Source organism: Sprattus sprattus (genome assembly GCF_963457725.1).
Source record: "Sprattus sprattus genome assembly, chromosome: 13".
Lineage (NCBI taxonomy): Eukaryota > Metazoa > Chordata > Actinopteri > Clupeiformes > Clupeidae > Sprattus > Sprattus sprattus.
Window position 1 is genome coordinate 14,614,808 of NC_137911.1, and position 17,315 is coordinate 14,632,122.

At 46.6% G+C, this 17,315-nt stretch overlaps 1 protein-coding gene across 1 annotated transcript in view; it reads left to right on the plus strand.

The window, feature by feature from the left end:
- Positions 1–17,315, plus strand: part of LOC308374634 (cysteine-rich motor neuron 1 protein) — a 47,122-nt gene that overhangs the window by 21,457 nt on the left and 8,350 nt on the right. Inside the window, exons 5-9 of the mRNA XM_080850506.1 lie at positions 5,065–5,244; positions 10,024–10,227; positions 12,631–12,759; positions 13,161–13,314; positions 16,268–16,389. Of these exons, the coding sequence (XP_080706632.1) occupies positions 5,065–5,244; positions 10,024–10,227; positions 12,631–12,759; positions 13,161–13,314; positions 16,268–16,389 (789 nt within the window). The remainder of the gene's footprint in view (positions 1–5,064; positions 5,245–10,023; positions 10,228–12,630; positions 12,760–13,160; positions 13,315–16,267; positions 16,390–17,315) is intronic.

Below are 17,315 nucleotides of genomic sequence, written 5' to 3' on the forward strand. Positions count from 1 at the left end.
AGAGAGAGAAGAGAGAGAAAGAGGGAGGCGAGGAGAACATGATGAGAGGAAGAGAAGGATGTGTCAGAAGGAAAGAATAAGGGGGAAAAAGTGACAAAGAGACATAAGGAGAAACTGGAACAGTGATAGACAGAGTTATAGAAGTCAGTGTGAAAAAGAAAAGCATTCATGTGTTGTACAGTGAGGAAAACACAGAGAGGAGGATTGGTAAATACAAACGGGAGGGGAGTAAGGGAGAGAGGGGAGACTGATACATATAGAAGATTGAGGTGAGACAGAGAGAGAAAGAGGAAAGAAAGATAGAAGAGACATAGACAGGGGAGAGAGAGAGGAGATGGCAGATGGAGATATAGGACAGAGAGACACACAACCACGAGAGGGAAAGCCGGTGAGAGACAGATTGGGGGGGCTCCTGTTTGCTGTGGGGTGTCGGTGCGGCACAGCGCGGCGCTAGGGAGTGGACCGGGGGCCCGGCGTGTTTACTCTGCGCTAGCTGCAAATATTCACTGTTTTACCAACAGAACAAATTCCCATTCTGGCCCCTGCGCCTTCCCCTAAATGTGTGCCGTGTCCTGGAATTAATGGACTTAACAAGCGCTGTGACCAGAAAAGTGCTTAGGCTACCAGTCCTGCTCCCTGACAGAAGCGCAGTGTCAAAGAGTTCCTGTCTGTTACTCACACGGCTATAGAGAGAGACAGAGAGAGAGAGAGAGAGAGAGAGAGAGACAGGGAGGGAGGAGGAGTGAGACAGAAAAAAGGGAGAGATGGAGGATGGGAGAAACCGAGAGAGGGAGACACAGAAGGAGAGAGAAAGAGAGGGAGGGGGAGGAAGAGAAGGAAGGAATGGGGGGGCGGCGGGGGCGGTTTGAGGGGAGACTAAGGGAAGGTTCAGTAGTTCATGTATGGGAATGCTTTTTGTGTGCGTTTGTCTGCACGGACGGGTAGACGGGCGGGCGGGCGGGTGTGTGGGCGGCTGGTTGGACGGGCGGGCGGTTGGGTGGGCGGGAGGGCGAGCCTAATGGTTTGGGGCAGGCTCGGGCTGGCGGGCCCCTGAATGGCTGGCCTGCGGGGCTGCGGGGGATCATTGTTTGGATAAGCAGTGTCTGCCGCTGCGCCCCTGAGGCTCAGGCTTCACGCCCTTTTGTTGGCCCTCAGCACTGGCCTTTAGCACCCGCGTGACTGCGCCCCAACACCAGCAGCAGTTCACGCACGCACGCACACACACATGTAGAAACACGCACGCACACATACACACACACATGTATACATACACACACACATGTATACACAGGCACGCACACATACACACACACATGTATACATACACACACACATGTATTCACATGCACACACACACACATATATATTTACACACACGTATGCACACACACATATGTACACACACACACACACACACACACACACACACACACATGTGTACACACACACACACAGACACACACACACACATGTAAACACACACACACACACACACACATGTATACACACACACACACACACGTATACACACACACACACGTATACACACATACACACACACACACACACACACACACGTATACACACACACACGTACACACACACACATGTATACACACACACACACACACACACACACACGTATGCACACACACACACACACACACACACACACACACACACATGTATACACACACACACTTACACACACACACATGTAAACACACGTACACATGTACAGTATAAATACACACAGAAGACCCTGGCATGGACAAGTACATGTACACATCATCGGGCTTCTGTGGTGTTGCTGTATCAGGCCACTCTCACTCTTTCGTTTCTGTCTGGATGTGTGTGGGCGTGTGAGTGTGGTGTGTGTGCATTTGTGGTAGAGTGACAGAGGTTTATCAACTGTCTGGTTCGCTCTATCATTAAGCCTTTAGCAAAGCACTTTCTGCTTCCTTCCTGCACTGTTTGAATACACTGCTGTGTTAGTGTAAACACAACTGTTGTATTTCGTTTAAAACATGCCGGAGTCTTTGTGGAGTCTGTGTTTGCATGGTAAAAAGACGCTCTATGGACAGATATCTATCTATATCTATAGACACGCGTGTTGAGTTAGATAGCAGACTGTTTCATCCAAAAGTGAATTGCATTACAGTTTAAAATCCTTAATTGTAGTTTATGTTCAATTTCAAGTTCATGCTCTGAACCTCTCTCACATCATGCCCTGCTAGCTGTGTGACAAATGCAACCGCACACAGCTTCAGAATGTTTACAGTAGAGGCTTATGAGTGTCGCAGGGAACAAAACATCCTTTGTTAACGTTCAGCATTTGAATGGCTGCTTGTGGGAAATTATAAACACACTTGACTTGTTTTTTTCTCCCTCTTGTAATAAAGGATTTAGGGCGGTTCCGGCTAACTAATCGTCAAATTAAAGCACTTTGCATGCAGTTCTGTCCACACTCTCTCAGATGCGGTGGAATAAGTCGGAAAGTATGCCTGGAATCCCGTTAGTGGTGTGTGAGGGTTTTTTTTCAGGGGGGGGTGGATTAGTGTTAACAAACCCTGCGGAAATCACATATGTGTACATCCTGTCAAGTGACTTCCTATTGTTTTCCCGAGCGTTAAAAACGTTGCCATGCCTTTTGATTTGAGCTTCGGCAAAAAAAGCGCTTATTGAATTTTCTCTGCTTGGCCATGCTGCACGTGAAAGATTGTCCAGATAGCGGTGGACAGTGCTGCTGGTCAGATCAGAGCCAGCCCCATCCCCTTGCTTAAATGCAATGTGGAAGAGGGATATGATGGGGTTGGGGTGATGAGGGGGGGGGGGGGGGGGGGGGGGGGGCAAGGCAAACCCCTCACTTTACTTTCAACTCAGTGAGCCCACCTGCTTTGTGTTAGAGAGCACACACTGGGCCAGGAGAGTTGAAGGGGTCAGCAGCATGTTTTGGATCTACAGTCAGGGTATGGTCCACAGATGCTCGAATCACAGTCTAAGACCATGTCTGCTATCAGAGAGACAGTTAGAGTGAGAGAGAGAGAAAGAGAGAGAGAGACAATCCAAGAGAGAGAGAGAGAGAGAGATAAACAGAATGAAACAGAGAGAGAAAAATAAAGGGACTTCATATGCCAGAGAAAGGAAGGAAGAAAGAAAGAAAAGGGAGTTTGTAGTCTGCACACATTTATCTTCCACTCAAACTGCACTTCCTTCTGTTCTGACATACATTAGAACTTACCACCCCCCGCCTGTCCCCACTGACTGTTACATAACACACCCCATGACTGGCCATCATTGTGTTGGGCTCACAACCATTGTGCAGAGGCAGAGGAGGAGTGGAGGGGCTTCACGTCCATCTGAGATTGGACACCTTCTGTCCATACGATGAGTCCCTTTAGGGGGCTATTGCATCAGAGATTACCTCTCGATCAGAGGAGGGAAGGGTTTTGTAGGGGCCCTCAGGGGCCTCCTCCATCTCCGGGGCCTCTCAGTGCTGTGCTGTTGTTGTTGCATGGTGTGTGTGTATGTGTGTGTGTGTGTGTGACTGTATGTGAGAGACACACTGTGTGCAATAGTTGGTATATCTGTGTATTCGAGTGTCTACGAATGGTTCGTGTGTGTGTGGTGAATGCTTGCATATGTGCATGTGTGTCCATATGGATGGTGGATGGTATAGGCTCACATGGGTGTGTGTGTGTTTGTGTGTGTATATTCATGGTGTATGCATGCACACTTGTATATATAATGTGTATGTATGTATGCATATGTGGTGCATGCTTGCATATGTGTGTCTTTGTGTGTTGTGTGAGATAGCCCCGGGAACATTGCGTGCGTACGCTCAGCGCTCGTTGTTATCGGTCTCCAGCGATGCGTGCGGCGGCCATTGTTCATTGGCCCTGAGTCCCTGAGACAGTGGAGGTTTCCGGTGCTTAGCGTCGGGCCGCCTGCCGTCTGCGGCTCAGCCTCCCGACCTCCAGATCGCTCTGGCCCCTGCTCCTGTTTTCTTTAACCCAGCGCACCGGCTACAAGACTTCACATAGCTTCGCCGCATTCCCGCTAACCAGGCCTGGCTTCATTGTTTGGACTCTGTACCCCCCACCCCCACCCCACCCCCCTCCCCACACCCTCCCGCCTCTTAAGCCTCCGAAAACTGCTGACCCCACAAAAAAATAAGCAGTGAAAAAAGAAGAGAGAAAACGGAACACGGAAGGATAGTAAATCACTGGTAAATGGTAGGGCCTGTTTAATATGTACCCAGCACTGTTAGCTCATTGTTGGTGGAGGTTAGACTTTACTGATAATGTCTAATGGAAAGGGGAAAGTGAACACCAACGGCTTAACTGCTTCATAATTGAGTCATCATTGATATCACCTCCTAGTTATTTAGCAGAGGCACTATCAACCATAATGTCTTTTGTGACAGTGCAGTTTCTGGGCTAATTCTATTAAGATTGATGCTCCACTGTCTGAGTTGCCAAGGCGCCAAACAGTGGCATTTTGGAATTCTTTGCCCTGGGCAGGGGCACTCTGGCAAGCATGTACAGCCAATCACAACATTTGCTACACTTAATCTGGAATGTTATGGCTGGCACAGCCCCGCCTCCCACCGCCTCCAAAGCCAATAGGCTCTTGTTCTACTTTAATCATAGTGTAAGACCTTTGGCCAGTGACTCTGGACTGGGACCAACACTACACTGATGCTACTCCGTTTAAAGCAGTTCATTGCAGTGCAGAAGCAGCCATTGTCCAAAACCCATGTCTCACATTTATCAGGTCTCCCCCATCCATCACTCTGCACTGACTAACTTACACCTGACTAATCATAACATAGTAGTGGAGGCCATATAAGTTGACCTTTCAGCTAGCAGAACAAGATGCTATCAACACCGATGCCATGGATTTGGATTTCAAAAAGCACACAGTCATAAAACGTGTTGATTATTTATCTAACAAGTCGTTTTGGTTAAAAGTGGTAATAGATATAAAAAGTGAAATTATGTAAAAAAGTTTAGACATTAAAAGTAAAAAAGTAAATGTTTGTCTTTCTTCCCCTTTCTCCAGTCTCCCCTAAGTGTGCCCATAATGGCAAGGAGTACTCGGAGGGCGAGGTGTACCGCATGGACGCATGTTGGCTGTGCCAGTGCCGCGGTGGCATCTCCTTCTGCTCCAAGGCTGAGTGTGCCGAGCTCGACTGTGACAACTTCTACATCCCCGATGGAGAGTGCTGCCCTGTGTGCATAGGTATGGTGATAAAAGTCACAAACACTCATGTACATTCATGTACACACACACACACACACCAGACACACACGTACACAGACACACACTCATGTGCACAGACACACACATGTACACAGACACACATATGCATGCACATACTGTCCTGTCCTGCTGTCCTGTGTGCGTAGGTAAGGCAGGGAGAGGCATTAAACACACACACACACACACGCAAACAAAAACACGTACAGTCTCAAACTCAAAAACACACACACACACACACACACACAAACACACACACACACATACATAGACATAGACAAACATAGACAGACATAGACAGACATACAAACATTCTGTTCCTGGTGCTTCAGAATACTAAAACACAGTCACGGTTCACTCACAAAGTAAACAGAGGCAACTGATTAAGTGAATATCATCAATACGCTTTAAATACACTGATGACATACACAAGTCAATGCAGAAAACTGAATGTTAAAGTCCAAGGATGCAGACATCTGGATTCATAAACAGATAATTCAAGTGTAGCATGACTGACCTGCTCATAAAGAAGCACAGATAACATCGCTCTCATTTACTCAGTTGTAGACTAGAGGATTCTCATTTGACAGCAAATTGCCAATGGGTTGTAGTGTAGGCACAGAGCATGATTTCCTGTGTGCTGCTTTAGGAAGCATCATAAGAGCTTACATATAGACAGACAATAACATTGTGTGGTTTTATGTGGTAATATGTTAAAATGAGTGCATTCAGAGGCTGATACACACCCACTAACACTCAACCCTCTGCACACACTGCTATGTGGACAGGGCCTTCCCATTTGTTATACTTCCCTCAACTCACACACACACACACACACACACACACACACACACATCCAACACACACCCAACACACACACACACACACACACACACACACACACACACACACCCAACGCACACCCACACACCCTTTGGGCCATATACACTGTGCTTTCACCTTAATGCCTTGTGTTTCAACCCAGCTGTGTGCCACAGTCGTTAACATGCCTCACACACAAGGGCCCATGAATGAGTGAACCATAACAGCCCCTCTGGTGGAACGGTATAAACCTCCGGATCAGAGGGGGCAGGTCTGTTTTATCAGCCATGGGCTGCACGGATGGGTGGAAGGACACCCCTACCTCCGCTTCCTGCCAACACCCCCCTCCTTAACCTGCACACACACACACACACACACACACACACACACACACACACACACACACACACACACACACACGCACACACACACGCACACACACACACACACACACACACACACACACACAAACACACGCATATACACACAGGTGAAACGGTAGTGAGAAGATGGAGAAACATCTTCATCTTTGGTCCTTCATCTTCATCTTTGGTCCATCCATATTCACACCTATACATACTCACCTACATACATATTCATACACACACACACACACTCTGATGCACACACACACACACACACTTCACATCTACTGTAATGCAGTAAGTAAGCATCTGAGTGCCCACACTCTCACACATAGATGAAAGCACCTGGTTGCTGAAGTCCATGTGGTCAGCAGACAACCTAAGACTCTGGCACTACTCGGCCTGAAACAAGGAAAGTGTGTGTGTGTCTGTATGTGTGTATGTGTATTTGTGTGCAGGTAGTTGTGTATATGTGTGTGTGTGTGTGTCTTATTAATCCATCTGTAGCAGCCAGGCTAAGGGGCTGTCTGAACTGCAGGTTACTGGGGGTCAGAGTCTGCGTCGCACCTGGAGCGCTCTCACTCTCCACCACTCTCTCCGTGACGACCGGGAATGCTTTCATCTTCACACACTCAGCCCTCTGACTTACACACTCGCTGCAGGGACTCAGCAACTGAGCAGTGCATCTTGGGACACGTAGCGGCCTGATCACTGTGCCTCGAGGACCCAGGGATTCTACCTGTGTTGTCTACGTGTCAGACATAGACTCTCTCACCTTTAATTATGGGGTGTTAAAGCAATAATGCTAGATACAATCTAAATAAGGCTCCCAGTGGTTCTTGGTTAATGAGAAATTTGCCAATTTTAACAAGCCAGCTTGTGCTTGATCACAAGATTACAACACATAATGTAGCTCTACAAAAAAAAACATTCAGGTTATTAGTAACTTGTTTGTGCCGATTGTAATTTTAAGCATTATAAACTGTTGTGACGTGCTTTTCGATTACCATGTTATCTTGAATAACATCAATGTAACGTTAACTATAATTAGCACACTATAACATTTGAAACCATCATTTGTCAGAGCACTGTTGTCTTTACTGTCCGCATTCAAAGTTCTTACGTACTTACTTTGGCTTGCTGCTAAATTGCTGGTGCAGTGTTTATATAGCTAAATCTAACTACTGAAATGAAAAAATGAAAAATCTCTAACCTGCGTATCACGGGTATCACGGTGTCTGGTGATAAGACAGATCATTTAAATCTAAAGATCATTTCCTGTTTTATTTATCAACAAGCATGTGTTTTGGAAACAATCTTTTTGCTCTCAGTTGCTGATTACTGCTTGTTGTTCGTGTAGCTAACGTAAAGTAGCCATCTTGTGTTTGTGTTAGTACCATTACAACTTCTCTCAAAGTGTGTGTGATAACAAACAAAAATGCCAGTGACCAAGAAATGAGAGTTCATAACTGCTTTGTGCTCTGTTATTCTAATAATACAGAGTTAACTTGTCAACGTTAACTTGTGACTAACCTACCCACTTTATGTTTATTACGTAAGACAGCCATTATACCGGTTTCTGGTGCTCCAAGATCATTGAATTGTACAAAATGCAGATTGTCAGCATACTACTAGAGACATATAACTTCCCTCCATTCATTTTCAATGGGATAATAAGTAGTAGCAAAATGGAAATATAAAAAAAACAACCGGGGCCAATCAAAAAGCGAAAAAGGCATTTAAACTCTAGAATGGTGTCAATAATGTGAAAATTGTGGGCATCAAAAAAAATAATAATAGTAATAATAATAATAAACTTAAGAAGAATAGCAGTCTTATCATTGACACAGACAGTAACATAACAGAGAGACAATGGATGGAGTTTTCCTTAGGTACAGTTAGGGTGAACAGGTCCCTGTTACAGAATCCTATAAAACCAGATAAAAACTAAGTAAGAATACATTTCCATAAAAGAACAATAACACACCTGTCTGCCAAAAACGGTAAAAGTCGCTGTCTATCAAACTATCAGGCCTTTAACACTAAACTCATGTTTGCTGGGCCTTGCCAAGTGTGTGCTGTGTCCTTATCAAACACTGCCTTACAGGTCAAATGAACACCAGGAGGCTGCTACTGGGGTCTGACTGCATCTGGGCACAATGATTTAGTGGTCTGCATTTGTAGTCAACTCCCACTGAGGTACAATGACCTCCGGTGTCTTGTGTGTGTCTTTGGTCTGTGCATGAGAGCAATCGGCCGTTCACTGAGAAACGGATCATTGAGAAGGAGAGCTGGAAAATAAGGAGAGTGGACCATTGGGGCCAAGGGAGAGTAGGATGAAAAAGATAGATAGATAGAGAGAGAAAGATAAAGAGAAGTAAAGACACTTCATTCTGAGGGTAATTGCACCCAGATGGAAAGAGACACAGCAGCCAAATCTCTGCTGGAATCAGGCAAACAATCCTACCCCAAGGAGGGAGACTTACACACACACACACACACACACACATGCGCGCACACACACACACACAGACAGACAGAGAGAGATAGAGAGGGAGAGAGAGACATGTAGAGACTCTTATACATGTAGTATACACAAGTACCAGATATTCCCACACAAACTCAAAAGATATTCATTCACATAGAAATATATCACAATAACACTCACAGATTTGTAAACACACACTCAACAATAAGCACATGGACATGCACTCTCAGATCCAAACAATCAACAGACACTCACATGTCAACACTCACACACACTTGATTGCATACATTCACACACATACAGAAACCATAAACGTAGACCCAAACAAACACCAGACTCAAATATACTCACACTCCCACTATCACTCCCTGCCATACACACACTATTTTCAAAAGCACTCCCAAGGTTTACTCACGCACACACACACACAAGCTCACCACCTACAAACAAAAGCCCTCAGTGATATCTGGATAACAGCCTGCCTCTGTTGTCAACAAAATAGCCCCAATTATGCGCCGTTCATGGGAAGCACTGACACATTACACACACACACACACACACACACACACACACACACACACACACACACACACACACACACACACACACACACACACATTTCCAGGCCCTGTGAAGCAAAGGCTCAGCAGAGCAACATGGCAGGACGCGTTTCCAGGTCCCCATTACACATTTGGCTTCACTTAGTAGCCGTCGAGCACTTCAAACGCTCACGTTGGGACAATTATTCTTCATGCGGATGCAGCTACTTCGCTCAAATAATGAAAAAGAGCAATAGCAACAGTATTGTATGAACCCGTGACCTTTCCACTGCCACCAGAAAGTTCAAGCACTGGACTGTGTTTGCTCCTCCTTAATGCTAAATGTCTATCTCTAATGCATTTTGCAAATGTTTATATCTAACCTATGTTAAAAATGTCTATGTCTTTTAGCTATATTCGTATGTCTCTAATGAAGTGTATTTCCTCAGTATCTATCCCTAATGTATATTCTTAATGTCTGTCTGTAACATATATATTGCTCATATCTATCTTTGATGCATATTCTAACCTGCTATCCCCCCTGTAGATGTGGAGCTGCTGTCTCGGGACAGCACTAAGGCCAGCTGCTGGGTGAACCATAAGCTGCGTCAGCACGAGGAGCAGTGGAAGGAGGACGACTGCACCTTCTGTCAGTGTGTGGACGGGGACCCCCACTGCACCGCCATGGCCTGCAAACAGAGCTGCCAGAACCCCGTCAAGATACCTGGAGAGTGCTGCCCCTTCTGCGAAGGTACACAAACATGCATGCTCATACACACATACACACGCTCATACACATACACGGACACACATGCACAGGCGCACACACACACACATGCGCACGCAAACACACACACAGCATTTTGTATTATTACTTGTGAAAGAATATTAATATATTAGTAATACAGTGTCATGTTGAGGAGGATATGTGTATGGGCACATATAGCACATGTGTGGAATGGACTTATTTGTCCCAATGTACACACACTCAAGGCTTCAAAAACATTTTTATCGAATGACATACACGCACTCACAACACACTCTTTTGGTCCTGTTCAGCGAAGCAATGCACATTGCCATTCCCAAAAGTCCATACTCTACACCATCAATGACGTTTACAAACAGAGACACAGTAAAGCACACACCCACACACACTCTGGGATGAGAGCATGGGAGAAACACCAACGTGTAAACAGTCATTCTTAAAACATTCCTGAAGTCTCCCCTACACAGGAAGCCCCTCTCTCTCTTACTCACACACACACACACACACACACACACACACACACACACACAGTCTATGACCGAGAGGAACTCAGCACCTCATCATTAAGCTGTTCAAACTATTCCAAGTATTCAAACAAAGACGTGAGCGAGCTCAAGGTCCCTACTTGTGGGGAGAGATTCCTCTTGCTGTGTGGCACAGACCTCAGGACCTTACTTACCGGAAGAACACAGCATCATCAGCCCTGGAATGTGAGGACATTGGTCATGCCCCAGTAGACCAGGCTTGCCTGCTCCGATAATGTTCTGTAAAAAAAGCCTCATCATACAGCCTCTGATTATAGCAGGTTGGGCCTCTGTCCATCAGTGCATTCCTGGCGTTCAGGGTCTGGGTGGTAGTAACGTAGAGAAGTCAAGCGTGCCATATTCTGGCTGTCTGTCGATAGACTACAGTTACCATAAGTAGCATAACCTTGTTGTACTCTCTGAAAGTTTAACTGTTTGTGTGTTGTACGTATGTGAATGAGGTGACCAAGCATACACCTACAGCACTAAGCACATAACACACATATACTGTACCTCTTTTTACTCAAACTGTAGCAGAGGTACAGTAGTAGTTTTAACCATTTGTACTTTTCATGATCATATTATTGGATTTACAAATAGCAGCATCTTCCTGAATGACAGCCAGATGTAAGGTCTGAATAGCTAAGCCTAACTAAAAATCCCTGGTTAAAAGTCTGTTGTTTTATTTATACACACAACCTTTATGTACTTGGTTTTACTCTGCCTTGGCACAATGTATCGAGTCGAGTTCTGCTGGTTCAAATTCTTTGAGCCAGCAAGCATACTGTAATATCCAGCTCCGTGGTTTGTGATCCCAGTGACCCATGCATGTGCTGCTCTGCAGTAGCCACCGTGAGTGTTGGGCGTATAGAGCTCATTAGCGCACCAGTGATCCTCGAGCCGGCGCTGCTCGTTAAGAGGAGGCCGGCCTGCATTCTTTCCCCCACAGAAGCTTTGTTCTCTTTTTACGGCCTCAGTCCTTCCCGAAATGGAACCCACCTGGTGAGGGGTCGTGTGCTTACAGTGCTTCTTAATTGAGGGTATATTATTTTTCAAGGGGCACGATTAGGCAGAGCCCATTCCGTACCTCCCGTGGACTGGCTTGAAGGATTAGAGAAGCTGATGGAGGCGGGGGGCGGGTGCAGTCCAAATCAACCCCCCCCCCCACCCACCCCTACCCCCTTCCATGATATCCACACCTCCTTGAAGATGAGAGACTCCACTTTTCCCCTTTTCCTACCTCATTAGCTCCAAACATCCCGAAAAACGTGGCTCTGAGGACGTTTTATGTCCGCGGAGGACTTCTGTCCTGCGTCGGATCGTATGAACAACAAGAGGACGCTCTCATCCATCAGAGCTGCCCGAGAAAGGAGGCTCCCAGGAAAAGTAATCACTCCTTGTGTTTACTCCAGACCACTCAGAAGAGAGCTCCTGCACCCGCAGGCTCAGCAGGCATTCGCTGATTCAGTCACTGCAAACCCCTGATGAAAGTGTTCTCAAGCCAATCACTTTTCCTTAATTGGCCAATTATGCGCCGAGGTTTAAACAAAAACCCCTGCCGTGCTGCAGCCCACTTGAGCGGGCAGAGCGGACCACCCTCACGGGGGCTTGGGCGGTGAGAGGGCGGATTTCCCCCAACGATGCGGTTCACTAATGGCCGCCATAACACAGGAATGGAAGTGGCAGTGTGGTGTGGAAGTGAGTCAGATGGCTCCCCGCTGTCAGAAACGCACACTTCACCCAGCAGGACGTGCTTGCGCATGCTTTCCACTGCAAAAGGGCAGCATCTAGCTGCAAGTAAGCCTGCAATAATGAATAAGATGATCGCTGCCTTGTAGTCACCCTGCCTTTTGTCTTCTTCCAGAGCCTTCGTATGAGACGGTGAGCCCTCTTCTGTGTCCACCACTGGAGAACTGCACGCTATCCGGCATGGATTGTCCCTATGGGTTCCAGCAAGACAAGCATGGATGTCTACTGTGCCAGTGTCTCAGCAGTGAGTGAACCTTTAAAACATAGACCAGCAGAGCATTTACAAAAACTATTGCTGTGCAACAACCATCACTAAATGATAAAGAGACTGCAATTTTGAATACTTTTTCTGTTAGTTAGTTACCATGGTCATAGCAACCAGGATTGCAGCTGGAACGTTGGAAGGCCACTGGCCCAGATCTGCCCTACAGTGCCTTGCTTTCACCTGTTCAGTCCTTCAGTCCTTGTAGATTTAGAGAGAGATAGACAGACAGATAGATAGTTAGATAGAGTGCTTTATTGATCCCCAAATGGAAATTGTAGTATATGGCTATTAGCGTAGCGTACTATTGTTGTATGGTCCATACACACTGTATTATGGGGCTATATGATCTCTGAGTGAGGTTAAAATGTCTGCTGTTTCAGATGACTCCTGTCCTGACTTGGCCAGCTACTGCTCGCTGGAGTGCCCCATGGGATACGAGAAGGACGACTTTGGCTGCGAGGTGTGCGAGTGCAGCCCACCTGTGCCCAAGTGTCGCCCACTCACCTGCAGCAAGACCTGCCCTTACGGATATGTGTAAGTACATACTCCTTCTGTGCGCTTTGTGCTCTGCCTCTTTTTTATGGTGAAGGAGACGAGCCAGAGCAATTACTCCCTGAACTGAGAGAGACAGAGAGAGAGAGAGAGACAGAGACCAACAGATTGAGAGAACGAGAGAGAGAGACAGAGAGACAGAAAGAGAGAGAGAGAAAGAGAAAGAGAGAGAGAAGTAGAGTAAGAGTGAGTAGAGTAGAAGAGAGAAGTAGAGACCTGAGACCTGGCTCATACTCGGATGACCCGGAGGCACCAATCCCCAACCCTTCCACCTCCACCCAGTGAGCCTGGATCAAACAGGGCTGAAGCAGAGGCCCCTAATCCCCACTGTGGAGTGACCGTCTCAGGTCCAAGTCTGGCCTCCGTCCCTCTCCTAATCCCCTTTAACTCAATCAAACATCTGGAAGCTTTCTTTGCTCTCCTTCTTTCGCTCTCTCTACTCGTCCCCTTTTCTCTCCATCACTCTATCCATCTCCCTCTCATCCTTCATCCCAACCCCACCAGTGCCCTCTCCCCCCTCTTACTTTCATTTCATAAAGTGTCTCTCCATTTCAAAACAACGATCAAACGTGCATCCGCAACAAAAGCAGCCTTTATGAGGTGTGTGTGTGGTTGTCTATGTGTGTGTATTCGTGTGTGTCTGTGTGTATGTGCGTGAAGTGAGATTCCTCTGGTATTTGAACCACGTTCCCTCGGTACCTCCGGAGCTGGCCCTTGGGGATGGAGGGCTGATCAGTCCACGCAGGAAGCCCCAGCAAAGGATGGCCCTGAGGGGGTCACAGAGCAGAGGCAGGAAGCCCTGGCTTCAGCCCTCATACACTAAAGCCCCAGTTTAAGGCAGGAGCCTCTGGTGAGCCAAAGGGCATCACTCCCCGATTCTTTCCAGGGAGAGAAGGAGGGAGAGGGAGAGAAAAGCTGGCTCTTGTTTTTCATGGCCCACGAAAAGACGGTTGAGAGGGGATAGAGGGAGAGGGGAGATTTGGAATGCCACAGTTTTGTTTGTTTGGTACGTTGTTTTGTATAATTATGAAGGCGCCTGAATTGTGTTTCTGTAGAGAGTACCTCGAAGACCAAATCACACCAGTATGCTTGTGAAAAAAAAAAAGCTACAACTAACAGCTCTGTACTCGTTCTGTCTTGTACTTTCTTACTCTCATCGGCAGCAGGCTGTAGTATTTTGTAAGTCAGCCAGAAGAGAAAATGAACTAAGGGGAAGGGAAAAGTACAAACAGAGCGCTGTGAACGTGTGCTAGTTGCCCCGCAGGGCTGTTGTTATTGACATTTGGCACAGTCGAACGCTTCGGCCCCTGCACACAAAAGGAAAGGTCTTAGTGCGTTTCCCTTCCTCAATGGCCCTAAAACATCACAGAAGCCCGCGGGACATAGCAGCGAGCTCTGGGACCGATGGAATTTTGTGCCGAGCCAGCAGTAGTCCCCAAGTGAAATTCCACAGGCCACCTTTTCAACAAAATTCTTCGCTCCAAGGGCACAGGACACGCCGTCTCTGTGGCTGTGCACGCAACATAAGTCCTCGCGAGTTTGTGAATCCTCCTCCACACACACACCTAACTGAATGAGACTGGCATCCCTCTTTTTCATTCATTCTACTGCCCCGGGCAGGGAAGTTACAGGGGTTATTTTATTCACCAGGGACAGAGAGTAATTGGATCATTACCAGAGTCTAATGTAGTTTATGAATCATGTAATAGGGTCTCATAGTTGATTGATTTCATTCGTCCTCTATTTATAGCTATAATTAGAGAAATGTGGTGTAAGAAAGAGAACTTCAGTTCCATTTGCCATTTTCAACTGTGGAGATTTATGTTGTACATTACACTCTTCGGGTTGTGGATGCTGGCGACTTCAAAGTCACCTCGGAGTCATTTATTTGGTTTAAGGCACTGCGGAAAGAGTGAAAAAGAGATTGTGGCCGAGAATAGACAGCAAGTGCACCCAGATCTTAACCAGACAGTAAGCAAATAGCACAGGCTCCGACGAGTTTCCTCAACACCAGTCCATCACTTCTCCTCCACCCCTGTGTTTGACGGCTCAGCCTCTCAAGGTCTGGTTCACCACCACAGCTTTTCCCAGGGCCCGTGACATGTTGTTTTTGTTGTCCCCCATGTTCTTTTCAGCAAATAGCCAAATTGAACATCTCGCTGGCCCACGCACTAAATTGGGAGATTACTCCCTGAAAAGCCCCTCCAGCTGCCTGGCCATGCGATTATTTACAAATCAACGATGAGCTCATACTTAACAAGAACCAGGACTTGCAGCACCCGTTAATCACCTGCTGGTACTCATTTGAGGCACTTACGGCGGGTGCAATTGTACGCGCTTGACACATAGCATTGTTGCACTCGCGTTGATTTTTGCCCGCTCTGGCTAAGGTCGGAGATTTAACGGGGGTTTATATTAGTCGAGTGATTAAATAACCTCTGTGAGTCTGTGCTGACCACTGCACAGTGGAAAAGTAGCCCTCACTGATTGTTCCGCGTTTGCTCGAGACACAGTCAATAAGACGTAAGGTCTGGACGAACCCAGGGTTATGCATGACGGCTCCTTCCAGGGGGTCCGCTCATTCTTGGGGTCCCCTGGCCCAGGTTGGCCATGTGGGCCAGAGGGGATACAGCACCATGGGAATCTCACATATTGGAGGGTGTCTCCTTTTATCTGGGCTTTTCAAACGCAGCTCATGGCACTAAGAGGAGGGGAAAACAGAACCATGTGTCCATTATGCCAGAGCTCCAGCATCTGGCTTCATGCTCAACCCCTGGAAGACTCTTAAGAACCAGCCAGACATCCTTTCGTAGAAGTGCTCATGTGTCTCTGAATGACTTTAGCTACAGAGGTTTGTGAAAGTCTTACCTTTCCAAGGAGGTGGGGATGACTAATGTTATGATTTGTGCTTTTTCTTCAATCTTTCCTTCTACAGGAGAAACAAGCATGGTTGCGAGATGTGTCGCTGTGTTAAGTGTCCTCCCTTCACCTGTGACAAGCACTGCAGCGAAGGCTACCAGCAGAACAGGAAAGGGTGCAGCGTGTGTCTGTGCAAAGGTACAGCCTCTCTCATTTACCTTAGCCTGCAATGCATACTCCACTGACACACTGGTGATGGATTTCTGTGGTGTGCTTTGCTTGTAGTAAATTAACAGTCCCTATTTGACTTGAGGGAAGGAGTTTACAAAATACTGGGGACATAGGGGTCCGTGATGAAGGTGAATTAACAGCATCCAACTACCTTCCCAAAGAAATTAACTTTGCATCATGTGTAGTTACACAGACATGCTGATAGGTTAATGGCTCACCTTTCCGCCATTAATACTAATCCCTCTGGAAACATGATGTCTCAGTACATGTGTTCCGCTGTTTTCTGCTGCAACACTGGAAACAATAATGAGCTTGGCGTATGGTTCAGGCAGTAATGCCAGTGTAGGCACTGGGGTAGAGAAGATAACCTTCCCGATATCAGGACATGTAAACAGTTTGATCTGTTTGCCCCTCTCTCCATTTTACTTCCCATAACAATGTTGCCAGTATGAGCTAAGTTGATTTTCTGTGACCTCCCAGCTCTTCTTTGGAAGGTTATAAAGTTATAAATTGGAGCTGTGTCTGCTTGTTTTCATTCGGCGCTTTTCTCAGGGCTGCGCATGTTTGTATGCCCTCATGAAAAACACCACAGAGAAGTTCAAGAAAGTTTGTGGGCAGTTTATTTTCACAGTGCCAGTCACATTTGATGTTTATTTTCTCTTTTTTTCATTAATAGTTTAAATAATGTATCTTGGAACATATTTTTGGCCCCTTACTAAGCAAGACGTTATTCTGGGACAAAGTCATCCAATCACAAACACAGATGCATACATAAACACACACACACACACACACACACACACACACACACACACACACACACTCACACACACACACACACACTCACACACACACACACACACACACACACACACACACACACACACACACAC